General features: G+C 49.8%; 2 protein-coding genes and 1 long non-coding RNA gene across 3 annotated transcripts in view; 2 read left to right on the top strand and 1 right to left on the bottom strand.

Annotated features, from left to right (window-relative positions):
* The first annotated feature begins 2,471 nt into the window (after positions 1–2,471).
* Positions 2,472–26,517, top strand: part of LOC310753645 — a 120,394-nt gene continuing 96,348 nt past the window's right edge. Inside the window, exon 1 of the long non-coding RNA XR_014543418.1 lies at positions 2,472–2,668. This is a non-coding gene — a long non-coding RNA (uncharacterized lncRNA). The remainder of the gene's footprint in view (positions 2,669–26,517) is intronic.
* Positions 7,741–13,919, bottom strand: FAM174C (family with sequence similarity 174 member C). The gene is made up of 3 exons (XM_083594992.1): positions 13,416–13,919; positions 11,844–11,960; positions 7,741–9,505 (listed from the first exon to the last, which is right to left on the bottom strand). The coding sequence occupies exons 1-3, from the start codon at positions 13,685–13,687 to the stop codon at positions 9,502–9,504; spliced, it is 393 nt and encodes a 130-aa protein (XP_083451118.1). The 5' UTR covers positions 13,688–13,919; the 3' UTR covers positions 7,741–9,501.
* On the top strand, positions 14,350–21,527 carry ATP5F1D (ATP synthase F1 subunit delta). Its single transcript, XM_083594948.1, has 5 exons — positions 14,350–14,551; positions 16,554–16,707; positions 17,522–17,610; positions 19,297–19,424; positions 21,377–21,527. Exons 1-4 carry the CDS (start codon positions 14,420–14,422, stop codon positions 19,417–19,419), a joined length of 498 nt encoding a protein of 165 aa, XP_083451074.1. The 5' UTR covers positions 14,350–14,419; the 3' UTR covers positions 19,420–19,424; positions 21,377–21,527.

Below are 26,517 nucleotides of genomic sequence, written 5' to 3'. Positions count from 1 at the left end.
CATCACACTCACAAAAAACTTGCATATGGGAGTGGATTCAGCACGGACTGGAACAAAGGACAGTGATCAGATCTTCCCTCTGGGGACAGGATACTGCAAACTCCCCTTCGTCCTCTGGAAAGTACTCATGGGGAGGGGGAAAGGGGGAACCAGCCAGGTGACAGGACGCTCAGGTTACCACCACAACTCCTGAACACCTCCTCTTTGTGATGTGTCAATGATGTAGTTATGATGTAGTCTTAGGGGTGTAGCATGGGGGATTAAGGTAAAGGTAAAGGGACCCCTGACCGTTAGGTCCAATCGTGGCCAACTCTGGGGTTGCGGCACTCATCTCGTATCATTGGCCAAGGGAGCCGGCGTACACCTTCCGGGTCATGGTGGATTAAAGGTAAAGGGACCTCTGACCGTTAGGTCCAGTCGTGGCCGACTCTGGGGTTGCGGCGCTCATCTCGTTTCATTGGCCGAGGGAGCCGGTGTACAGCTTCCGGGTCATGTGGCCAGCAGGACTAAGCCGCTTCTGGCAAACCAGAGCAGCGCATGGAAACGCCGTTTACCTTCCCGCCAGAGTGGTACCTATTTATCTACTTGCACTTTGACGTGATTTCAAACTGCTAGGTGGGCAGGAGCAGGGACCGAGCAACGGGAGCTCACCCCGTCACTGCGGGGATTCGAACCACCAACCTTCTGATCGGCAAGTCCTAGGCTCTGTGGTTTAACCCACAGCGCCACCCACGTCCCTAACATGGAGATTAGCAGCTAATAAAAGTTGGGGTTCTCTTTTGTTCGGGGCTTTCATCTTGTTCCACCTTGTGGCAGGTGGGAGTCCTGTCGCGACCGTCTTCAATAAAGACCAAGCCTACTGGCTGCTGTTTTGCTCTGGTATTCCTGGCTGGTGTCCTTGTTTTTTGTCCAAGGGAGCCCTCAGATTTCTCCATTAACAATACCAAGGCCGGTGGCACCTTGGTTGTCGAACTTAATCCGTTCTGGGAGTGCGTTCGACTCCCGAAACGGTTCGAAAACCAAGGCACGGCTTCCGATTGGCTGCAGGAGCTTCCTGCGCTCAATTGGAAGCTGTGTCGGACGTTCAGCTTCCAAAAAACATTCGCAAACCGGAACACTCACTTCTGGGTTTGCGGCGTTCGGGAGCCGATTTGTATGGGAGCCAAACCATTTGACAACCAAGGTACCACTGTATTCCAGCAGCTGTTATCCTCAATTCACATTGGTACTTTTATCCCTACAACAGACTTGCGAGGTTGTTGTTGTTATTTAGTCGTTTAGTCGTTTCCGACTCTTCGTGACCCCCTGGACCAGAGCATGCCAGGCCCTCCTGTCTTCCACTGCCTCCCACAGTTTGGTCAAACTCATGCTGGCAGCTTCGAGAACACTGTCCAACCATCTCATCCTCTGTCGTCCCCCTTCTCCTTGTGCCCTCCATCTTCCCCAACATCAGGGTCTTTTCCAGGGAGTCTTCTCTTCTCATGAGGTGGCCAAAGTACTGGAGCCTCAGCTTCAGGATCTGTCCTTCCAGTGAGCACTCAGGGCTGATTTCCTTCAGAACGGAGAGGCTTGATCTTCTCGCAGTCCATTGGTCCAGCTTTCACTTCCATACATCACTACTGGGAAAACCATAGCTTTAACTATACGGACCTTTGTCAGCAAAGTGATGTCTCTGTTTTTTAAGATGCTGTCTAGGTTTGTCATTGCTTTTCTCCCAAGAAGCAGACGTCTCTTAATTTCGTGGCTGCTGTCACCATCTGCAGTGATCATGGAGCCCAAGAAAGTCAAATCTCTCACTGCCTCCATTTCTTCCCCTATTGTTTGCCAGGAGGTGATGAGCCCAGTGGCCACGATCTTCATTTATTTGATGTTGAGCTTCAGACCATATTTTGCGCTCTCCTCTTTCACCCTCATTAAGGCTAAGCCTAACATTTTACCCATGCTCAGTTCAAAGCTTTCTATCGGCCCAGCCTGGCAAGGCACCCCTCACTTTGGGATGATCTGTTCCTAATCTCTCGTTTTAAGATTATTATTTTCTTTTCTGGTTTTTCTTTTGCAGGAATAAATTTGCGACTCCGTTTAAATTCAGAGGCCTGCTACCACCACCCTTCCTTCGACATCCCTTCCACACACCCAAAAAATACACCGTGTTTTAAACATTGCCCGAAAAAGAAGAAAACTCCCTCTGGCCTTCATTAAACCTTACAGTCCCGACATTATATGCAATAATGGAATCATTAAACAGAAAATATTGTATTCCTGACGCATCCGCCGGGGACCTGCCCATTTTTCCTTGTCTAAATATAACAGCATCATTCTTAGGCAAAGAGCTGCTTCCGATCCCGCGGGGCTTTGTTATATTTTCGCGGGCCGGGTTTGGAATAGAGTGTTTCCTCCTGGCTGACGTGCCCCTGATTCCCTTCCTCGTCCGCAGGTGGAAAATCAAATAGGATAAGGGGAGGTAATGGTCCCATCACCTCCTGGCAAATAGAAGGGGAAGAAATGGAGGCAGTGAGAGATTTTACTTTCTTGGGCTCCATGATCACTGCAGATGGGTGACAGCAGCCACAAAATTAAAAGACGCCTGCTTCTTGGGAGAAAAGCAATGACAAACCTAGACAGCATCTTAAAAAGCAGAGACATCACCTTGCCAACAAAGGTCCGTATAGTAAAAGCTATGGTTTCCCCAGTAGTGATGCATGGAAGTGAGAGCTGGACCATAAAGAAGGCTGATCGCCAAAGAATGGATGCTTTTGAATTCTGGTGCTGGAGGAGATTCTTGAGAGTCCCATGGACTCTCTTCGTTTTTTTGACGTTGAGCTTCAAACCATATTTTGCGCTCTCCTCTTGCTGTTTTAGGGGTTGTTTTTAAAAGTATGGAACGGATTAATCCGTTTCGCATTCCTTTCTATGCCTTGGTTTTCGAACGCTTTGGTTTTGGAACGGAATTTCCGGAACGTATTAAGTTTGAGAACCCAAGGTACCACTGTAGTATTCATTCTCTGCCATAGTCCTGATCATTACCACAGTTTGCATTCAAACCATGAGGACTGGAGAGTTAATTTGCCTTTAGGAAATTAACTCTAGGAAATTCAAGACTGGCTCATTTGGTTGGATCCTGCTGGTCACTTGCAAAAGCACGGAGAGCTGCATCTTTCGCACTCGTGTCCTGCTGGCCGACTTCCAACCACAGCACCTCGTTGGCCACTGTTGTGAGAACAGGATGCGGACCCAAATGGGTCCCCTCTGGCCTCATCCTGCAGTCCTTACGTGAGCCCAATGCCACGAGGCTCCATTTTCCTTTAAAGAAAAAAACCCAAGTTTCTAGTCCTTATGAATGGAGGAGATATACAGCCAGGCATCCAGGCAGGATTCTACCCGATTCCTCAGTCAGTCAGATCCTACTTGGGGGCTTCATTTGAGGGGCATCTGACCAGCTTTCTGATTCCACATAAGCTCCGCCTACACTGGGCGGGGCATGTCCTGCGAGGGGAGGGGCTAAAACATAGCGCACAAAGTCGTCCCACCCCTTTTGCAGCGCTAGGGTAGCCTTTCCTCTTCCCCCCCCAAAAAAGGTCTTTATTTAAAAGTGGGGGAAAGAGGATTTTTGTGGACGCTGTTTCTGGGGCCCCCACTTTTGAATCGCCGTATTTTTCGCTCTGTAAGACGCACCAGACCACAAGACGCACCTAGTTTTTGGAGGAGGAAAACAAGAAAAAAAAATATTCTGAATCTCAGAAGCCAGAACAGCAAGAGGGATTGCTGCGCAGCGAAAGCAGCAATCCCTCTTGCTGTTCTGGCTTCTGGGGTAGCTGCGCAGCCTGCATTCGCTCCATAAGACGCACACACATTTCCCCTTACTTTTTAGGAGGGGAAAAGTGAGTCTTAGAGAGCAAAAAATACGGTATTTTGCTGTGGGGTCTCTGGGCCAGAAAGGCGCAGAAGCAGAAAGCAGAATATAATAGCAGTTTAGCCTCTCAGCCGGGAAGTTATTTGACACTAATAACCTTTACCTTTGTGCAATTCCACTTTGTGGGGGGGGGGGGTGGAGATGAAAAAGTGTTAGCGGCCCGGGGGGGGGCACGGGCGCGTTTTTTCCGAAGCTCCGACTTCACAGGCTCATTACGACACCGCCGCAGGATCTGGGGCCCCCGGGGACCGGGTGCGAAAGAACGGCAGGCTCTGGTTCCTATGGCGACCGGGAGGCTGCGGATCTCTCCGCCTAGGGCTGTACTTTGGGTAGTAGCAGATCAAATACGGCCGGGGGGGTGGCGGGGGGAGAACGACATGTGAATATTCGCAGGCGAAAGTGCGGTGGGAATGAAATGGCCTGAATTAAGAGCCACGGTGCAGATAACAAGAACTGTAGTTTCTCGCCCGACTAGCGCTGCGGTTCCCAGCGCCCGCTGCGAGCTATGGTTCCTGGGCGGCTCTGGCGGAAGCCACTGGTTTTTAAACGTAGGGCAGTGGCGTCCAAACTTTTTTTTCAAAGACGGCCAGATTTGATGAAGTGAAGGGCCGTGGGGGCCGACCTAAGTTGTTGACTTTTTTTTTACGATGGAAGTTTAGCTTTTTTTAGAAAATAAATGGCCGGATAAATGGACTTTGGACATGTGGGTTTGGCCACACAATGCCAGGAACTTTGGTTCTTTTATATATATATATATATATATATATATATATATATATATATATATATATATATATAATGAATGGAAAATGTCATTATATTTAAAAATCTTGGAATATTACATTATATTATATTATTATTATATTATATTATATTATATTATATTACAAGATTTTAAAATATAACGACATTTTCCATTCATTATGACATCAAATTACCATCAGTAGCTTAAGGTAAAGGTAAAGCGACCCCTGACCATTAGGTCCAGTCGTGGCCGACTCTGGGGTTGCGGCGCTCATCTCGCTTTATTGGCCGAGGGAGCCGGCGTGCAGCTTCCAGGTCATGTGGCCAGCAGGACTAAGCCGCTTCTGGCAAACCAGAGCAGCGCCACTTAAATATTAAGACTTAAATATTTGTTCCAGATTTCTTCATATTTATCCATTCTTATTTTGCGTCGACATGCAATTCGTTCGTATGTAGCTAATCTGTCCATATTATCAATTCATGTGCTCAACGGAATCTTTTTGCGGCTCTTCCAATTCATGAAAACAAGTTTTTTTGCTTCCAATATAGCACAGTACACCATTTTTTTGACCCCTTGAAATCTCCCACGTTTCCTGAATATAATTTAGAATTAAATTCAGTTTCCCTAAATATCAATTTCTTTTTTTAAAGGTAAAGGTAAAGGGACCCCTGACCGTTAGGTCCAGTCGTGGCCGACTCTGGGGTTGCGGCGCTTATCTCACTTTACTGGCCGAGGGAGCCGGCGTACAGCTTCCAGGTTATGTGGCCAGCAGGACTAAGCCGCTTCTGGCGAACCAGAGCAGCGCACGGAAACACCATTTACCTTCCCACCGGAGTGGTACCTATTGATCTACTTGCACTTTGACGTGCTTTCGAACTGCTAGATTGGCAGGAGCAGGGACCGAGCGATGGGAGCTCACCCCGTCATTGCGGGGATTCGAACCGCCGACCTTCTGATCAGCAAGTCCTAGGCTCTGTGGTTTAACCCACAGCGCCACCCGTGTCCTTCTTTTTTTTACTCTTGCTATAAATATCCTCACCTCGCACCAAAATTATCTTATCATTGGGCAGTTAATGGTTTTTTGCATTTTTACTCCCACATCTCCAGTTGTCTGGGGGTGGGTTGGACTAGATGACCCTCGAGCCCCTGATGCACAAAACGCTCACAAGCACGCACTCTTTCCATTCAACCCCATGTGCGTTGTTTAAAAAATTAAAAAATAAACCCTGGCTGTGCTCGCCCCGTTCCCCCTAGGCTCAAAGCTTATTCTCCCAGCTTGAAAAGGTTTCCACTAATTCCCCTAATGAGGTCAGGGGAGACCTGGGATTTCTGCCATTAAAAAAGACAGGAACAAAAAAGTGAGCGAGCGAGCGTTGGAAAGGGAGAGAGCAAGAGAGAGCAGTCTGATGGCTGCTTTTATTATATTTTTTAAAGCCACATCTGTCCGCGGAAAGATGGAGCCTGTCTGAATTTCTTCACGCCCCCTTTCCACCCCAAAGCTTCTTACTTTTAACCTTTTTTATATATAAAAAAAAATTGGTAAAAGGTATATATACATCTCCTCCCCGAGAGAGCCAGGCGCACACTTCTTTCCTTCCTTCGCAGAATTTCCTTCCTCCCTGTCAAAAGCGCAAATCGAAACGACCCCACCCACGAAGGCGGTCAGAAATTAGTGTCAGGGTAATTGCGGAGGCTCCGCAAGGTTAATGCACCATTAGCAACCGGGTCTGGTGTAGCTAAAAGCCGGAAAGAGACAGGTTGTCAAAGGCCGGCCGGGAGATTAAAGAGCTGCCCTCTTCACGGCTGTATCCCCTAGTGGGTGCTCTTTAAATAAGTGTGCGCTTTTGTAACTGTAGAAAGGAAGTCGGTGGCCCCCACTTTGTGCCAGAATTCCCTGCAAATTCCCCTGGAAAGAAAACAACTCCGAACTCTTAAAAAGCGTCGCTTGTTTGGGTGTGTAGATTAATCAACCTGCAGCGGACTGGTTGCAGGTTGATTAACCGCTAAGATCACGGGTAGGCAAACTAAGGCCCGGGGGCCGGATCCGGACCAATCGCCTTCTCAATCCGACCTGCGGACGGTCCGGGAATCAGCGTGTTTTTACAAGAGTAGAATGTGTGCTTTTATTTAAAATGCATCTCTGGGTTATTTGTGGGGCATAGGAATTCGTTCGTTCCCCCCCCCCAAATATAATCCGGCCCCCCACAAGGTCTGAGGGACAGTGGACTGCCCCCCTGCTGAAAACGTTTGCTGACCCCTGACTAAAATGTTTGCTGCTGCTGCTGAATATCCAGCGTGCGCAGGGCCGGATTTAGGTTTGATGAGGCCCTAAGCTACTGATGGGACGCGGGTGGCGCTGTGGGTTAAACCACAGAGCCTAGGGCTTGCCGATCAGGGAATCAATTAATCAATTACAGGGAATCTACACACTGCTTAAGGGACGCAGGTGGCACTGTGGGTGCCTAGGACTTGCCAATCAGAAGGTCGGCGGTTCGAATCCCCGTAACGGGGTGAGTTCCCGTTGCTTGGTCCCTGCTCCTGCCCACCTAGCAGTTTGAAAGCATGTCAAAAGTGCAAGTAGATAAATAGGTACCGCTCCGGCGGGAAGGTAAACGGCATTTCCGTGCGCTGCTCTGGTTCGCCAGAAGCGGCTTAGTCATGCTGGCAACATGACCCGGAAGCTGTACACCGGCTCCCTCGGCCAGTAAAGCGAGATGAGAAAATAAGAGTTGATAAATATGAAGAAATCTGGAACGAATATTTAAGCGATAAGGCGGGTAGCGGTGGGAAGCGGGGGTGGGGTGGGAGAGAGGTGTGAAAATATTGTTTTAAAAAGGTGTGGTCCTATGTATATCAGTGTATTCAAATCTGAATTGTGAAATTGTGTTATGGTTTTTGTTGTATGTGTCTTTTGAGGTTGATGTTTGTATCGAAAAATTGATTAAACAATTTTTTTTAAAAGGAAGCAAAAGTTAAAGGAAGGTTCGCTGCCACTGGCTTAAAGAGGGTGCAAAAAACCGTCCCAAGGTAACCCCGGCCCACGCTCGGTTTTAAACAGCGAATTTTGAAACAGAGAAACGCAGGCGAGGATGGAATGTTTATTACGCATCAGCCGAAGGGTTGGTTTTTCCAGAACTACCGAAAATGAGAAAATAACATCCCCGCAATGCATCAGTCAAGAGTTTTGATAAAATAATTGTTCTCGTATTTGTTTCTCAAACTGAAATTTTCAGGTTTGGAACCAGAGTAAAACTGCACGAGTTATCTTCCCAAAATTGTTTCACCAGGCCCCTCCATACACAAACACACGGCTGCTGGTCCCAAATGGAAGGGCGAGCCCCAATTTCATTCTGACAGTCCTGTTTCTCAAATATTGCCTTATGGGTCGCCAGGGAAAGGAGATTCGTTTCGACACAAAGACACCTGCGGCCCACCAATAAAGCCATATTTTCTCGCCGACTGTTTGTCCCATTTGGAAAACTCTTGGGTTATTACGGCCAATGTTAATCCTACCCAGAGTAGGCAAAAATGACATTTATGAGCGTTGGTCGACTGAGCAGGGATGTATTTAGAAACAGGCTGTTTGTAGCATACAATGCCACAGGAAAAAAGGAAGGGACTGCAAATCGTTTAGGGGAAAAGCTGGCCTAGACTGACTTCTTGGGGTGAGGAAGGAAAGGGAGGGAATGATCCTTCTCATCAGTAGCACGGAAAGGAAAGAACCGACGGCTTTAAATAACCGCAGTTCCCCCATTTTAGCCTGACCTGCGGCACAACCTACACCGTTACGCGATATTGTCACGGAGGGGGCGGTTCTGTCGAAATGGCATTTCCTGGCTGCCGTTTTCCTTCGCCAGCGAACACGCTTTCTCCAATTGCTAAGCGATCCGTTGCGACGCTGCGGAAGAGCCAAAGGCAGCCGTGCCTCCTGCTGTAAGCGGATGAGCCCAAGGTTTGGGTCATCGCTTGGATGTAAACAAAACAGAAACGAAACAAAAAAACCAGGTCTGGAACCTTTAGGACATCCAAACGCAGATGGGTCTACAGTTCCCCTCATCCTAAACTGACCAGGGCTGATGGGAACCAGAGTCCAACGACATCAGGCCAGTCCCTCGCCCCAGAACACAAAAGCACCTTTCCAAATTCCTTAAGCGCCAGCACTGGGTTTTTCGGCACCCCCTGAGCCGCCACCAGTTCTTGCTGGGGCCGTATTTCGAAAGCAGTTTGTGGAACGCCACTGCAGGCGACCCCGTGAAAGGGCGAGGCGATATCAATGTCGGGGAGAGGACAGAAGAACTGTGTGGTTTTCCCGCTCGGCGGCGGAGGCAGGTGAGCTGGTGGCGGCGAAAGGGGGTGGGTTTAAACAGTGGCAATCTCGTTCCGGTTTGCCACATCTGGACCTAAGAAGAGCAGCCGCAGCAAACGTCGCTGATGGTCCCCTCCTTCTCAAGGAGAGGAAATTCCTGGCCCCTGAGCTGCGGCGGATCGACGTTGCACCGGCGACGGGACGCCTGCCCCAAGCTGGAATTCTGATCCGAAACTCCTGTCCTGCCTGTTTTTAGGAATGTGGAAGGAACACAGTCCTGGAGGGCTTGGCGATTCGATCTCCAGAGTCACTACATTCGTCTCGTCGGCCGTGGGGCAAAAGAGGGGACGCCCGCTCTCCTCTCCAAAAGCCCCGGGAATGAAAGTTAGGTGGGGCTAAGCAGCATCAAAAGCAGCTCCAGGTAACAAGTTTTTTTAAACTAACAGTTTAAAAAAAAGATACAGAAAGGGAATTGATAAAAGTGGCTTCCGATGGGGCTCTCCACCTCCTCTGGTCACTTCAAGGCCGTTGGTCCCGTCATCACCTAGAAAACGGAAGCAAAATTACAGGGATTCTGCCAGTTGCTCTAGGGACTCAGCTAAAAGGTAAAGGGACCCCTGACCATTAGGTCCATTCTTGGCCGACTCTGGGGTTGCGGCGCTCATCTCGCTTTATTGGCCGAGGGAGCCACCTACAGCTTCCGGGTCATGTGGGCAGCAGGACTAAGCCGCTTCTGGCAAACCAGAGCGGCACATGAAAACGCCGTTTACCTTCCCGCCGGAGCGGTACCTATTTATCTACTTGCACTTTGACGTGCTTTCGAACTGCTAGGTTGGCAGGAGCAGGGACCGAGCAACGGGAGCTCACCCCGTCGCGGGGATTCGAACTGCCAGCCTTCTGATCGGCAAGTCCTAGGCTCTGTGGTTTAAGCTATACAGATTCAAAAACGACGTTTTAAGTGCATCATACAAATGTGGTACTAGGTGGCAGCGGTGAGCTAATGGCAAATTCAATATATATTTTAAAACTTTTTAAAAAGCATTTTCACAGAGCTTTTAATATATCTCTAGATTCAGCCTAGGATACAGATGCAGCTAATGTCCCGGGGGCTTTCTGGCAGTTCCCTCGTTGCAAGAAGTGAAGCAAGAGGGAACCAGGCAGAGGGCCTTCTCGGTGGTTGCGCCCGCCCTGTGGGACACCCTCCCATAAGATAAATTATTATTATGATTATGATTAAGGAGATAAAGAACTACACAGCTTTTAGAAGACATCTGAAGGCAGCCCTGCATTGGGAATTGACGCTTTATTATGTTTTTATATGGGCTGGAAGCTGCCCAGAGTCGCTGGGGGAACCCAGCCAGATGGGCAGGGTATAAATAATAAAATTAGTAGTAGTAATAGTATATTATTATTATTATTATTATTATTATTATTATTATTATTCCATACAAACTTCCACACAAACTGGATGGAACCCTCTCCTGTTAGAAAACCCATTAGGTGCAACAGTAAAAGTTTTGTATCTGCACCATAAACGCCTTTCTAAACTTTTATTCCTCGATCTTCTAAACGGTGCGTATCAGATGTTTTGTTTTGCTGTTGGCCACTTTGGAGACCCAGCTGTGGTGACAATCGGGATAATTTTTAAATAGAGAACCAAGGCAGCATTGCTCGCATCGAGCTATCTTAGCGGTTTTGTGGATGAATTAATGTTTTTTAAGAGTGTTGGCTCTCAGAAACCTTCCTTGACCGGAGGTGAATATTCTTTGCAAGCTAGCTATCTACAAGGCAGCGCTTAGCTTAACTAGGAAATGGGTCACTACGCTGGTCCTTGCCTTCTTATCTTCTGACCATTGAGCATAAAGGAACTGGAAAACTAGGCTAGGAGCAGCTCATCTCCTTTGGCGCGAAGGCCACATTCACCCTCTGGGGACTACCACTTCTTGCAACCTCTTCTCATGACAAAGGTTGCTCCAATCCCTTGACAAGTCTTCCAAATACACGTATATATACATACATAATTTTATTTGCAGGCCGCCATCCCAGGCTCAGGGCAGCTTACTAAAGAATGAAAAAGAAATACACAATTGCAACATACGAAAGTTGGCAATAAGCAATCAAAAACACGCAACCAAATCAAACCATTTCCACGTAAAACGTGATAAGATGTAAAGATAAAAAGTTAATATAGACGACAACCCCCAGTACCCTGGCCGAACAATACCCCAGCCCAAGAGTGCTGAGGAACGCAGCGCTAATATCTGCACCTGCCCTTGTGAACGTGAAGATGGCGGTTCCCTCACTGTGAGAAGTGAGGTTGCAGGGAACCAGGCAGAGGGCCTTCTCGGTGGTGGCGCCCTCCCTCCCGTCAGATGTCAAGAATATAAGCAACTATCCTACTTTTAAAAGACATCTGAAGGCAGCCCTGTTTAGGGAAGTTTTTAAAGCTTAATGCTGTACAGTGGTACCTCGGGTTAAGTACTTAATTCGTTCCGGAGGTCCGTTCTTAACCTGAAACTGTTCTTAACCTGAAGCAGCGCTTTAGCTAACGGGGCCTCCTGGTGCCGCCGCGCCGCTGGAGCCCGATTTCTGTTCTTATCCTGAAGCAAAGTTCTTAACCTGAAGCCCTATTTCTCGGTGAGCGAAGTGTGTAACCTGAAGTGTATGTAACCCGAGGTACCACTGTATTGTGTTTTTAATATTCAACTGAGAGCCGCTCAATTATTATTAAAGATACACTCACCAGATGAACATGCCCTGTAGAAGCAGGGGAAGTTAAACACATCCTTGACTGTTCAACCTTGATATAATCCTGCAGCAGGACTTGGGTGTCACCAGCCTAACACCCGCAACCCGAAGGCTCATTGATACTTGGCACTCACCGTCTCAGATTTCTTGTTTCAAACAGGGTATCTTCGTCGCTCTCAAGGGAGGCCATCTCCATGGGGTCTTCCGAGTTGGAAAGGAGCCCGTACTTTTTCCGCGGCGGTTTCCTCGTCCTGCAAAAAATGGCCTGCGTTCAGCTACGGTTGTGCTTATTACGGGCTGAGTGTGACGTTAAGCAAGCCCAGAGCAGACCCGCAGAAACTTGCAGAGGTGGCCAGCTTAGCGACATTTCATTTCAGCAGGTCTACTCTTCAGTTAGGGACGCGGGTGCCGCTGTGGTCTAAATTTCATTCTGAATGAAATCAGCCCTGAGTGCTCACTGGAAGGACAGATCCTGAAGCCGAGGCTCCAAGACTTTGGCCACCTCAGGAGAAGAGAAGACTCCCTGGAAAAGACCCTGATGTTGGGAAAGATGGAGGGCGCAAGGAGAAGGGGACGACAGAGGGCGAGATGGTGGGACAGTGTTCTTGAAGCTACCAGCATGAGTCTGACCAAACTGCGGGAGGCAGTGGAAGACAGGAGGGCCTGGCGTGCTCTGGTCCAGGGGGTCACGAAGAGGCGGACACGACTAAACGACTAAAACAATAGTTTCTGCGCACCCCTGGAACGTACAGCCCTTCCCTCCGGGGGAGCAAAGAATCCTGGAACCGCAGTGCTGGTAGGGGGACCCCCGAAGGTCATCTTGCCCAACCCACCGCAAAGCAGGAATACTTTTTGCCCAGACTTGAACTCATGACCCCGAGACAGAGGGTCTAGTAATATGCCGCCCGAGCAACCCAGGGTTTTAAAGGGTGATGACAGTTATTGCGATAATAGGTAAAGGTAAAGGGACCCCTGACCATTAGATCCAGTCAAGGCCGACTCTGGAGTTGTGGCGCTCATCTCGCTTTACTGGCCGAGGGAGCCGGCATACAGCTTCTGGGTCATGTGGCCAGCAGGACTAAGCCACTTCTGGCGAACCAGAGCAGCGCACGGAAACGCCGTTGACCTTCCCACCGGAGTGGTACCTATTTATCTACTTGCACTTTTACGTGCTTTCGAACTGCTAGGTTGGCAGGAGCAGGGACCAAGCAACGGGCGCTCAGCCCGTCACGGGGATTCGAACCACCGACCTTCTGATCGGCAAGTCCTAGGCTCTGTGGCTTAGCCCACATTGCATTGCAGATGTCAAAGCGATAAACAACTACCTGACATTCAGAAGACATCTTAAGGCAGCCCTGTTCGGGGAAGTTTTTAACGTGTGATATTTTAGTGTATTTTTGGTTTTTATGGAAGCCGCCCAGAGTGGCTGGGGAGGCCCAGCCAGATGGGTGGGGTATAAATAATAAATTATTATTATTATTATTATTATTATTATTATTATTATTATTATTATTTTATTATTATTATTATTGTGATCATAAGCAAGGCAGAAAATGGAAAAGGTGGGGAGTGGGCGTGGCTTCGTGGGAAGGTTCTGAGGGCCGGGGGAAGGGGCCTGGGGGCCGCATCCGGGTCCCAAGCCGGAAGTGCGTTGTTTTCTTGGGGGGGGGGGAGGCGGCCTTCCTCCTCCTCCTCCTCTTCCTCACCGCAGCGCTCGGCCCCCGAGGTAATAGAGGAGGCCGATGCCGGCCACGCCGGCGATGACGTAGAGCGCCCGGTGCAGCGCCGGCATATGCAGGCCCAGCAGCCCAGAAGACGACGAGGAAGAGGAGGAAGAGGACCCGGATGTCGCCGCGGCCGCCGTCGGCGCTGCTGCCGTAGCCGCGGTGTCCCCGGCCGGAGAGGTCTTGTTCCCCGCCGCCGTGAGAGTCAGGAGCGCCGCCGCCGCCACCCAAACGAGCCTCGCCGCCGCCGCCATCCGGGGCTCCGCGGTACGGGTAGGCCGCACCGGAAGTGGCGGCGGGGAAGCGGTGCAGCGACGGACCGGCTTCCGGTCGGCCGACGAGAGAGTTTGGGGGGAGCGGCTAGAGCGGCGCTCCTCAGCCCTCCGCTCCTGGTTTCTCCTCTATGGACCCGAGTCTTTTTTCCTCAGGGAAAGGCCGAGCAGAAGCTGGGATTGGCTTTAAGAATAGAGGGGAAACGGGGAGAAGTCAAAAAAATACCAATGTCTTGTCAGGTGGGGGGGACGGAACTACAATTCCCATGTGGCACAGCGCGGGCGGCGGCGCTCGCGAAGAGTTCGGCCGCCGGCGCTGTGCCTGACGGGAAATGCGCTCGCAGTGCATTGTGGGGGGGCAGCACCGCCTGAGGAGAATGAAGGCGGCCTTTTCAAAGCTCCGCTTTCGGTGTGGTGCCTGACGGGAAATGTAGTCCTGGTCCTCGCAGTGCATTGTGGGGGGGCAGCAGCTTCTGAGGAGAATGAAGGCCGCCTTTTTGAAAAGCCGCTTCCGGTGTGGAGCCTTCTGGGAAATGGAGTCCGAAATTGGTGGCTTTTTTCCAGCTGCCTATGAGGAGGCGCGGTGGCTTCTGGGAAGCTTCCCGTCGGGCCCCGCTTCCGCTCCGCGCGGTGCATGCCGGGACCTGTAGTCTCAGGCTTCTCCCGGCGCCTTCCTTCCCCGCTGCTCGTCTCCGCTGTGCCCTTGGCGTCGCCATGCTCCCTCTCGGCCGCTTCCTCGCCCGCCGCGCCTGGGCCCTGGGCTCCCGGGCCCACGCCAGGCACTATGCCGAGGCCGCCCCTGCCGGGCAGGCCCAGATGGCCTTCACCTTCGCCTCGCCCTCCCAGGTAGTCGCCATGGCAACCAAAGTGGGGGGGGGAGGATTTGGGGGGGGGACTTCTTTAAAGACTGGCCTTTAAAGGGTTAACTTGCAGCAGTGGGGGGGAACCTGTGGAACCTCCAGCTACGTGACAAGCTGCCAAGTTGCTAGTCCACAAGGTCGCTTCATTGGAAGGGGGGAAGAGGTTTTAAAGGGTTAATTGAAAGAGGTTTAAAGGGTTAATTGAAAGAGGTTTAAAGGGTTAATTGAAAGAGGTTTGTTTTTTCCAAGTAATATTTATTATTTTCAGTAGATAAACATAATGAAAAAGAAGAGATTAACAATAATAAAGAAAAAAAAAATAGGAGGAAAGAGAAAAAAGATACATACTGCATATTACCACTTAGTTAATTTTAATTTAAAGAGGTTTAAAGGGTTAATTTAAGGAGGGGGGGGTAGTATGTGGCACGTCAGCCTGCTCCAAGTTGCTAGTCCACAAGGTCACTCATGACTTCAGTTGTTTATTCTATAGGATTTACATTATAATAATAACAATGTTTTTAGTGATTCTTTCTTTAAATAATTACATTCGCTTCTTTGCAAAAGATCAGAAGGAGGGAGATTTAAGAGGGTTACTTTGGGGAGGAGGTGCTTTTGAATTCTGGTGCTGGAGGAGACTCTTGAGAGTCCCATGGACTGCAAGAAGATCAAACCTCTCCATTCAGAAGGAAATCAGCCCTGAGTGCTCACTGGAAGGACAGATCCTGAAGCTGAGGCTCCAATACTATGGCCACCTCAGGAGAAGAGAAGACTCCCTGGAAAAGACCCTGATGTTGGGAAAGATGGAGGGCACAAGGAGAAGGGGACGACAGAGGACGAGATGGTGGGACAGTGTTCTCGAAGCTACCAGCATGAGTTTGACCAAACTGTGGGAGGCAGTGGAAGACAGGAGGGCCTGGCATGCTCTGGTCCAGGGGGTCACGAAGAGTCGGACACGACTAAACGACTCAACAACAACTTTGGGGAGGAGTTGTTGACCTGCCACCTGGTTAATGCGGCTTAGTCCACAAGGTCGCCGGATTGAAATGGGAGGGGGAGATTTAAAGGGTTAACTTGGAGGGCCAGGGGAACCTCTGGGTACATAGCCTTGTCGCCTTTCTGAAAAAAGTGCATCTGTAGTTTAAAGATATAAAAGCATCAAAGAGAAGTTTGCACCAGCTTGCTCTGGTTCCCGTTTAGAATTCAGTTCATCCCTAAAATCTGTCGCTTTCAATGCTTTGAAACTGGAACCTTGGAAACAGAGCGGATCTGGTGGTTCTGTACTTCTGGATTGTTTCGATTGACTTCCTGTATTTATTTATTTTTCCTTTTATCACGTCTTCTGTGCTAGTTGTGTACTTAAAGAACATAACAACATAGACGCATCTTTGAAATAAATCGACAAAATTAACTTGCCGGTAGCTAAACCTGTATAAAGTGTGTGTTTTGCAGCCAAAGAGTCTTTGCGGAGACGTTTAAAAATAGGGAGGGAGGGCTAAATGTTGGGGAAGGTGTTGAGAAAGGGCAAGCTGAGGGGCAGGGGAGGGCTGTGGAACCTCCAGCAACATGATCCAGTACCGACCTGCCCGAGCTGACTGAAAGGCAGAGCCGTATAAATACGCTGGAAGGCTGAATGCAGAAAAGCACCGTATTTTTCGCTCTATAAGACGCACCAGACCACAAGGCGCACCTAGTTTTTGGAGGAGGAAAAGAAGGAAAAAATATTCTGAATCTCAGAAGCCAGAACAGCAAGAGGGATCTCTGCGCAGCGAAAGCAGCAATCCCTCTTGCTGTTCTGGCTTCTGGGATAGCTGCGCAGCCTGCATTTGCTCCATAAGGCGCACACACATTTCCCCTTACTTTTTAGGAGGGGAAAAGTGAGTCTTACAAAGCGAAAAATACGGTGGCTTCTTGAAATGACCAGCAAGCTCAGGTGAGTCTGTAAAGAACCTCTCTGCTTTTTCTCACACGCTCCCTGTCCCCTTTCTCAGGTTTACTACAATGCGGCCAACGTGAAGCAAGTCGACGTCCCCACGCTGAGCGGATCCTTCGGCATCTTGGCCGCCCACGTCCCCACCTTGCAAGTCCTGAAGCCTGGAGTTGTAACGGTCTTTGCCGAGGACGGCTCTTCCACAAAATACTTCAGTATGTTTGGAAACTGGGGCAGGGTTGTGGGAGACGGTTTCGGGTCGTTTGCAGCGAGACCACCAGTGAACCTTTGTGGCCACAAACCGTGTGAGAAACTCAGATGCAGTGGTACCTTGGCTTAAGAAAAAGCTTACCGTCTTTTTCGCTCTATAGGACGCACTTTTTCCCCTTCAAAAATGAAGGGGAAATGTGTGTGCGTCCTATGGAGCGAATGCAGGCTCCTTGGCTTCAGCGATAGCAACACGAAGCCTCCGAAGCACAGAGGGAGCGCTCCCTCCGCGCTCCGGAGGCTATGCGTTGCTTTCGCTGAAGCCTGGAGAGCGAGAGGGGTCGGTGCGCACAGACCCCTCTTGCTCTCCAGGCTTCAGGGATAGCCGCCTGAAGCCTCCGGAGCACTGCGGGAGAGCAAGACTCTCCTGGCTTCAGCGAAAGGAACCTGAAGCCTCCGGAGCGCAGCGGGAACTTGCGCTGCGCTGCGAAGGCTTCAGAGATAGCCGCTGTGCTCCGGAGGCTTCGGGTTCCTTTCACTGAAGCTAGGAGAGCAAGACTTCAGGTGGGTTCTGAAGGCAGCCCTGTTTAGGGAAGCTTTTAATGTTTAATAGATTAGTGTATTTTAATATTCTGTTGAAAGCCGCCCAGAGTGGCTGGGGAAACCCATCCAGATGGGTGGGGTATAAATAATAAATTATTATTATGTGCACCATCTTTCGAGTTCCTTGGTTGAAACGGAAGGAATAAAGAATGGTTCATGGCTAATTCTTTTGTGTGTGTTTCCCCCCACCTGCTTTTCGACTTCCTTGAAATTTTGCAGTTAGTAGCGGCTCTATCACGGTGAACGCAGACTCTTCGGTCCAGCTGCTAGCTGAGGAAGTGGCGATGTTGGATCAGCTCGACGCTGCGGTGAGTGGCGTGCCTGCCCTCTCTTTCCTCTTCCCCCAGAGACTTCCTTACATACCCAGCTGGAGCCTGTCTTTAAAATCCCTAAAAACATCAGAAGTCTGCTCCACGGTCATGCAGAGATTCTGCTAATTTGAAAACACTTCGCATTTTTCTGTCCAGTGTGTGGCATCAGCGACGTCACAGACAGGAGCATGAATTGCTCCCCATCTGTAGCCCGGTTTAGTGCTGGCCCAGGAGGTTTGCCATTTTTAGAAGAGATTTTATCACTTTGACACCTTAGTTCGAAGTATACCCTGCGGGTGTGAGCTTAATCAGTAACGTAAACGGCGTTTCCATGCGCTCTGGTTTCCGTCATGCACCAGAAGCGGTTTAGTCCTGCTGGCCGCATGACGCGGAAAGCTGTCTGCTGACAAACACCGGCTCCCTCGGCCCGAAAGCGAGATGAGCGCCGCAACCCCATAGTCGCCTTTGACTGGACTTAGCCATCCAGGGGCCTTTTACCTTTTAATCTGTAATGTGAAATATTTTCCAAGTTTGATGCGACACCATGGGGATGACCGCATGCAAGACTTAACAATTGTGCGTGCATTGTTTTTTTGAAATGTTCAGTAGCGTTTGTAGTAAAAGTATACTTTATTATAAAGTAACAGTCCAGTAGGAAAGGAAAAAACCGGGGTTCACAGCCATTATTTCAAAAAACACAAGTGCATTCTCAAGAGAGAGCACATTGAATTAGATGTTGCCACAGAAAGAGACCCAGTGCAGAGAGAATGCAAAACAAACATTATAATTACAGAATGAAGATGTACTTGCCTCGGAAATTGCCATCCATGTGATTAGCCTGTCATATGCCTGCCAAACAGAGGCAAAGTCTATAGATATCCTTTATTGAAAAGTTACTGTACTTTTCCGTCTATAAGACGCCCCCATGTATAAGACTCCCCCTATTTTCGGGGACTCTAATTTAAGAAAATGAGGGGAGATGGCACAGAGTTGTTGAGCTTTTGCTGTTTTTTGCGGAGGATTACCCAGGGACGCAGGTGGCGCTGTGGGTTAAACCACAGAGCCTAGGACTTGCCGATCAGAAGGTTGGCGGTTCGAACCCCCGCGGCGGGGCGAGCTCCCGTTGCTCGGTCCCTGCTCCTGCCAACCTAGCAGTTCGAAAGCACGTCAGAGTGCAAGTAGATAAATAGGTACCGCTCCGGCGAGAAGGTAAACGGCGTTTCCATGCGCTGCTCTGGTTCACCAGAAGCGGCTTAGTCCTGCTGGCCACATGACCCGGAAGCTGTACGCCAGCTCCCTCAGCCAGTAAAGCGAGATGAGCGCCGCAACCCCAGAGTCGGCCACGACTGGACCTAATGGTCAGGAGTCCCTTTACCTTTACCTTACCCAGGTTGGTTGAGCAACCCCCACTTTTTAGCATGATTTTTAAAGGAAAGAAACATAGTCTTATACACAGAAAACTACAGTAGCTTCTCTGAAATGAGAACAAACTTTCCCATATGGAACCGAATCGTTTAAAGAAAAACCCAGACACCTTTTCAAGCCCTGTGACATGTTCAGATGATAGCATTTTGTCCCCATCACCCCCTCCCAAAATGGCCTCCCCGGCAACTGTCACATTGCACCTTTTTCCCTCTTCCGGGTCTGATTCCGATAACTTCTATCCCCCCCTTCCGTTCACAGACAGCCAAGTCGAACCTGGAGAAGGCCCTGTCACAGCTGGCGTCCGCCTCCGACGAAGCGGCTAAGGCAGAAGCGCAGATCAGCGTGGAAGCCAACGAGGCGATCGTGAAAGCTTTGGAGTGAGAACGGTAAGCCCTAATAATAATAATAATAATAATAATAATAATAATAATAATAATAAAAAATTTTATTTATATCCCGCCCTCCCCAGCTGAAGCCGGGATCAGGGCAGCTAGCAACAATGAAATAGTACAACATTCTAAAATCATTTCATTATAAAAGTAATTCAAATCAAGTTGATGGTAACCACTGGGCCAAAGTTCTGTGAAGATTGCCAAAGGAGGGAGTCAGGCTGTGCCCTGGCCAAAGGCCTGGTGGAACAGCTCTGTCTTGCAGGCCCTGCGGAAAGATGTCAAGTCCCGCAGGGCCCTGGTCTCTTGTGACAGAGCGTTCCACCAGATTGGAGCCACAGCCGAAAAAGCCCTGGCTCTGGTTGAGGCCAGCCTAACCTCTCTGTGGCCCGGGACCTCCAAGATGTTTTTGTTTGAAGACCGTAAGGTCCTCCGTGGGACATACCAGGAGAGGCGGTCCCGTAGGTACGAGGGTCCTAGGCCGTAGAGGGCTTTGAAGGTTAAAACCAGCACCTTAAACCTGATCCTGTACTCCACCGGGAGCCAGTGCAGCTGGTATAGCACCGGGTGAATGTGACCTCGCAGTGAGGACCCCGTAAGGAGTCTCGCCGCGGCATTCTGCACCCGCTGGAGTTTCTGGGTCAGTCTCAAGGGCAGCCCTACGTAGAGCGAGTTACCATAATCCAGTCTGGAGGATTCCACGCTCTAACCATTACGCCACGCTTTCCCAGGACTCCAGTTCCTGGCACTGAGGGTGGATCGAAGCGGTGAGAGAGATTTGTTGCTTCAGAGATGCCTGCCGCTAGGTGGCACACCAGGGCTGGCGGACGAACAAAGGCGAAATATATCTGGTGAGCTTTCAGGCTCCCCTTCCTAAACCAGGGTGCATTAATTGGCTGTTCTGTGACATTGCTTCTGTGCCGCTCAGCTGACATCTTCCTTTTTTGCCTTCCATCCTGGAAAGGGAAATGATTGCTGCCTTCTTTTTTTGCGAGGCCCCCAGTGGGAGAAAGGCCGCTGTTTCCGCAAATCTTTGTGTCAAGGAGCACCGAAAGAGTTCCGTTCTAGCCCCTGCCCACTGAGCTGCCTGCTTCCTCTCAGGAGTGAACCCTATACAAATCTGGAGTGGAGTTCCTAAGGTGGTTGGACGGCGCCTTGTACGCCTCCTTCTGGCAACTCCTGCAGCCCAGCTTGTGCCAGATACCTTGCTCTGCTTTCCTTTGGGCCGTATCAGTGAGGCTGAAATGGGCGTCTTGTCGTCTATAATAATAATAATAATAATAATAATAATAATAATAATTTATTATTTATACCCCGCCCATCTGGCTGGGCCTCCCCAGCCACTCTGGGCGGCTTCCATAAAAACCAAAAATGCAGTAAAATATCACACATTAAAAACTTCCCTGAACAGGGCTGCCTTAAGATGTCTTCTGAATGTCAGGTAGTTGTTTATCGCTTTGACATCTGCTGGAAGGGCGTTCCACAGGGCGGGCGCCACCACCGAGAAGGCCCTCTGCCTGGTTCCCTGTAGCTTTGCTTCTCGCAATGAGGGAACCGCCAGAAGGCCCTCGGTGCTGGACCTCAGCGTCCGGGCAGAATGATGGGGGTGGAGACGCTCCTTCAGGTATACTGGACCGAGGCCGTTTAGGGCTTTAAAGGTCAGCACCAACACTTTGAATTGTGCTCGGAAACGTACTGGGAGCCAATGTAGGTCTTTCAAGACCAATGTAGGTCTAGGCAGCCCAGGACCTCCAGACACGCGGCCCAGGCTTGCACCCCAGAGAGGTCGCTTCAGTGCTGCAAATTCAGCACCCCCCTTGGCTTCTCAGTTCTCCTTGTCCGCCTGCCAGGAAATCCTTAGCTGCGATTCCTGGATTGCTTGGTGGGTTGGACTGGATGACCTTTGGGGTTCCCGTCCAACTCTGATCCTATCGTTTTCTCTGTTGCAGGAATACCCCGCTGCTTTCTGGAAACGGCCCTGTCTCTCTTTTCCCTCTGGACCTCCTTCTCTTTGTCCATGCAGATGGTTTGGGTAAACCCCATCAATTTAGCTTTTGACCAATTAAAAAAGGGTGGAAAAATCTGCGAAAGGCCCCTCTGCACCTTTGTCCTTGTTTGCATTCTTGCCTGCGGCTTAAGAGCCCTTGCGCCATTTGCAAAATTGTGCACCTGCTTCAGTTGAAAGCCCTTGTTAGCTCAGTTGGTAGAGCACGAGATGCTTTCGGGTTGCGGGTTCAAGTCCCACATTCCTGCGTTGCCACGGGTTGGTCCAGATGACCCGCAATGTCCCTTCCAACTCTACGTTTCCATAGATCAGGAAGGAGAGGAGGTTCCCCCTCAAAGCTGCCGCCTCTAGTCGCCCCACAAAATCCTCTGGAAATGCCAACGAGCCTACTCTCCCAGGTACTGATTTCCCAGGTGAGCCCAAAAGGCTAGTTAAGTTGTTCATCCTATGTAGGCTATGGGGCGAGCCGCTGTTGGGGTCCAGGGAAAGGAGGGAAGCATCACTTTGAGAGCGTTTTAAGGCCTGTGGTTTTAGGGAGAGGTCAGAGCTAGGATAAGACAGGCCAGGACGTTCGCAGTGACGGACTTTTGGGCTCTCACCTCCGACATTTCACACCTGGGTGAACGTTTTTTAGGATGCAGCTTACATCTGTGGTTGCTTTCGAACTAACATTGCATTGTCATCGTCGTAACCTGCCCTGGGACCTTGGGCTGTGAAGGGCAGGTCAAAAGGTAAATGCACCCCTGACCGTTAGGTCCAGTCGCAGACGACTGTGGGGTTGCGCGCTCATCTCCCTCTATAGGCTGAGAGAGCCGGCGTTTGTCCACAGACAGATTCCGGGTCATGTGGTCAGCAGGACTAAGCCACTTCTGGTGAACCAGAGCAGCGCATGGAAACACCGTTTACCTTCGCGCCGGAGCGGTACCTATTTATCTACTTGCACTTTGACGTGCTTTCGAACTGCTAGGTTGGCAGGAGCAGGGAGCTCACCCCGTCATTGCGGGGATTCGAACCGCCGACCTTCCGATCGGCAAGCCCTAGGCTCTGTGGTTTAGACCACAGCGCCACCCTGAAGGACAGGTAATTAATCATAATTATGATAACCGGGGGGGGGGCATCCAGGAACTGAGAGAAGGCTCTACTGCCAGGTGGCAGCAAGGGCAGGTGACTGGGGGAGAGCTGTGTTGATTTCCCTGGTCTCCGGCAGCCTCACCTTCTTCTCTCGCTTGCTCACCCAGGTGTGTTATTTGGCCGGCAAATGATCAAGCTCCACTGCTTTGGCATTGAGCCTGGCAACTCCCACGTCACGGTGCAGGGGGCGGGCGGGAAGGAATAATAAACCCACAAAATCAGCACCCAGCACAGCAGCAACTTGGTGGCTAAACGGAACAGACTCCCTCGGAAAGTGGGGAACTACTCTCCTTCAGTTTTTTAAGCAGAGGTTGGACAGCCACCAGTCACGGTTGCTTTAGTTGAGATTGGGGGTTGGACTGGATGACCCCTGAAGGTCCCTTCCAGCTGTACGATTCTGAGGCTGGTAGCCATTAAGAAGAGCTTGGCTGCTGGATGGGGCAAGTGGAAGGGAGGCCTGTCTAGTCCAGCATCCTGCGCAACGGACGCCCCCCTCCTCTACTGGGATTGCCATCAGGGACCTTGGTTTGCCATCTGGGGCATGGGGAAGTCTCCTGTTGTGGCACAACTTGGGGGGCAGGATCGAGGAGGGTGCGGCCGCTCCAAGCCCCCTTCTGAAAAGCGCTGTTTCTCCACCACCACCCCTCCACCGGTTGGAGAGAGCAGGTGGTCTTCGGATCTCAACCAGACCCAGGACCCCACGCCTTCAGCCCCACTTCTTAACCCCTTGCCCCACCATTCTGCGTGCTGACAGGCCTGGGGGGCAGTCTGCGTCCGTCCCGGGCCTTGATGCATCCCGGTTGAGTGCTGGTCGTGGTCAGAAGCATTCTGGGAAACCGTTCCTTCGCCTGTTCCTCACTTGTGCACCGTATCGCTGGCTGCGTCCATCGTCGTCCTCTGAACCCGTTCCAGTTAACATACGAACGTAAGGAGAGTCGGCTGCCTCAGGCCAGTGGTTCATCTTTTCCAGCCTCCTCTTCTCACAGGAACCAACCCGATTCCGAAGCCTGCAGGCCAGATTACCCTGCTGCAGTTTCCGGGAACTGGGGTTCAGAATCATCGCTGTCTCCAACTGTGGATGCGGAGAGCACAGAGCCCCACATTGGTCAAGAGATTCCTGCATCTCAGAGATGAGCGCCATCGCCATAGCTGCCTTGCCAGTACAGGGGACGCTCGGGTTGCGAACGTGATCCATGCAGGAAGCACGTTCGCAACCCGCAGTGTCCGCAGCGCCACGTCTGCACACGCAAGGGTCGCAATTTGGCGCTTCTGCGCATGTGCAAAGCTCGATTTAGCACTTACGCGCAAGTGCCAAAACCCGGAAGTAAGCCGTTCCGGTAGTTCTGGGTTCGACGCGGTGCGCAACCTGAAAATCGCACAACCCGAAGCATCTGTAACCCGAGGTATGACTGTACAGTGGTACCTTGGTACTCGAATGGCTCGGCTCCCGAACGCCGCAAACCCGGAAGTGAGTGTTCCGGTTTGCGAACGTTTTTTAGAAGCCGAATGTCCGGCGCGGCTTCCAATTGGCTGCAGGAAGTTCCTGGAGCCAATCGGAAGCCGTGCCTTGATTTTCGAACGGTTTCAGGAGTCAGAACGGACTCCCAGGACGGATTAAGTTCAAGAACCAAGGTACCGCTGTACTCTGACTCAGCTCCACGTTGTCTACTAATTTATTTTTTTAATGGCTTGAAAAAAATATTTTCAGCTGTTCCGATTGGATCCATAAGCTGTCTTGAGTCCCTGTCTCGGGCGGAAAGGCAGGAGATAGATAGATAGATAGATAGATAGATAGATAGATAGATAGATAGATAGATAACTCATGTTTCTTTCATACCCACCCATTCTCAAGCCGCAGCGTTCCCCAGCCTGGGGCCCAGCACCCAACTTGTTTCCCTGGGCCACGCTTTCAGAGCCGCTCCGAATTTTTCAACGCAAAGGAAGGCATCGGGAAACGAAGCAACAAATAGCAGTGCTTGGTTTGCAGCGTAGAACACGATTGCGTTACGATACCGTCCTTGCACTAGGCATCGCTTTTCCCCGTTTTGAAAAAAGCACCTATTCTGCAGATAAAACTTAAAAATCATTTTAATTTGATGCTGTGCTACACTGAAATGTTTCTTTTTTTTTTAAATAAAGTTTTTTATTTATACAACAAGAAAAAAGAACAAAAAACCACAAATACCAAATTACACACAAATTACAAAAATAACCATAGACACATAATTTTCTTAGCAAACAATAAAACATCTATTGGTCTTAACACTAAAGACCCAACCTCCCGTCTATTCCATATTTCAAATTCATATTACTTATTGCCAATACACACTTTTATCATAATTAAACTTATTCTCAATAAATCTAATTTCTTACATCTACCTTACTAATCTTACTGAAGTTCCTCGAATGCTGCAACAGAATTTAAACTACTATATTTTTCAGATATTCTTTGAAAACCTCCCATTTTGAAACAAATTCCTGTTTTGATTTATTCTTTATTTTTTCTGATAAACCATCTAATATATGGTATTGCATATTCTGTCAGCTTTTGGATCCAATCTTGTATAGAGGGGATTTCATTACTCTTCCATTTTGCTGCGATCAAAACACTGAAATGTTTCTTTAATTGCCCTTGAAGCTTGAAGCCAGGGTTTAAAACGGGGGACTTTCTGCGTGAAAATGCACAGAGGTGTGTTCGGGGTTTTATAATCAGCCCGTCCCTGGCACCGCATTTAACTAACTAATTACGGAGCGGCGTTGTAAAGAGTTGTGGACTAGGAACTTTGCTTGCGAGGCTGTTTTCGGACCTCTTTCCCCCCACGCAGCCTAGCTCCCGGCTACTGCTAGATTTCACGATCCAATAAGGCCGCTGCTCGTTAAACGTTGCTTCAGAGCTGCCAGGCTGAGTCAGGTGCATGGGAAGACTGCCTTCTGCTGTAGCGTACGGTTGCTCAACATTTCCTTCACTGACCTTCAGCGATGGTTCCTAGATTGGGAGCTTTCTGCCCCGGCCTTACCTGCAAATCAAACTCCTTGCATCCTTTTCCTTGGAAATAAAGCAAAATCTCAGATCTTCCAGCTACACCTCTCTCCCTAAAGCTTCATACAAGACGCGGTGTGACGCGGCAGCTAAAAAAGCCAATGCAATTCTGGGCTGCATCAATAGGAGTATAGCATCTAGATCAAGGGAAGTAATAGTGCCACTGTATTCTGCTCTGGTCAGACCTCACCTGGAGTACTGTGTCCAGTTCTGGGCACCACAGTTCAAGAAGGACACTGACAAACTGGAACGTGTCCAGAGGAGGGCAACCAAAATGGTCAAAGGCCTGGAAACGATGCCTTATGAGGAACGGCTAAGGGAGCTGGGCATGTTTAGCCTGGAGAAGAGGAGGTTAAGGGGTGATATGATAGCCATGTTCAAATATATAAAAGGATGTCACATAGAGGAGGGAGAAAGGTTGTTTTCTGCTGCTCCAGAGAAGCGGACACAGAGCAATGGTTCCAAACGACAAGAAAGAAGATTCCACCTAAACATTAGGAAGAACTTCCTGACAGTAAGAGCTGTTCGACAGTGGAATTTGCTGCCAAGGAGTGTGGTGGAGTCTCCTTCTTTGGAGGTCTTTAAGCAGAGGCTTGACAACCATATGTCAGGAGTGCTCTGATGGTGTTTCCTGCTTGGCAGGGGGTTGGACTCGATGGCGCTTGTGGTCTCTTCCAACTCTAGGATTCTATGATTCTAAGATCCCAGTCCTCATGGTTCTGAGTTCAGGGCTGATTTAAATTGGAAAATAACAATAAACAACAACCAGTGCTTTTTCTGGGGGTACGCAAGTGTACGCAATACCGGCACTGATGATAATAATCATATTTATCTGACAGGGTTGCTCCAGCCACTCTGGGCAGCTTCCAGACTATTAATAATAATAATAAAGGTAAAGGAGACCCGTGACCATT

Source organism: Podarcis filfolensis, assembly GCF_964270895.1.
Source record: "Podarcis filfolensis genome assembly, chromosome: 18".
NCBI lineage: Eukaryota > Metazoa > Chordata > Lepidosauria > Squamata > Lacertidae > Podarcis > Podarcis filfolensis.
The sequence above is the reverse complement of the archived record's forward strand: the minus strand, read 5'-3'. Positions and strand labels throughout refer to the sequence as shown.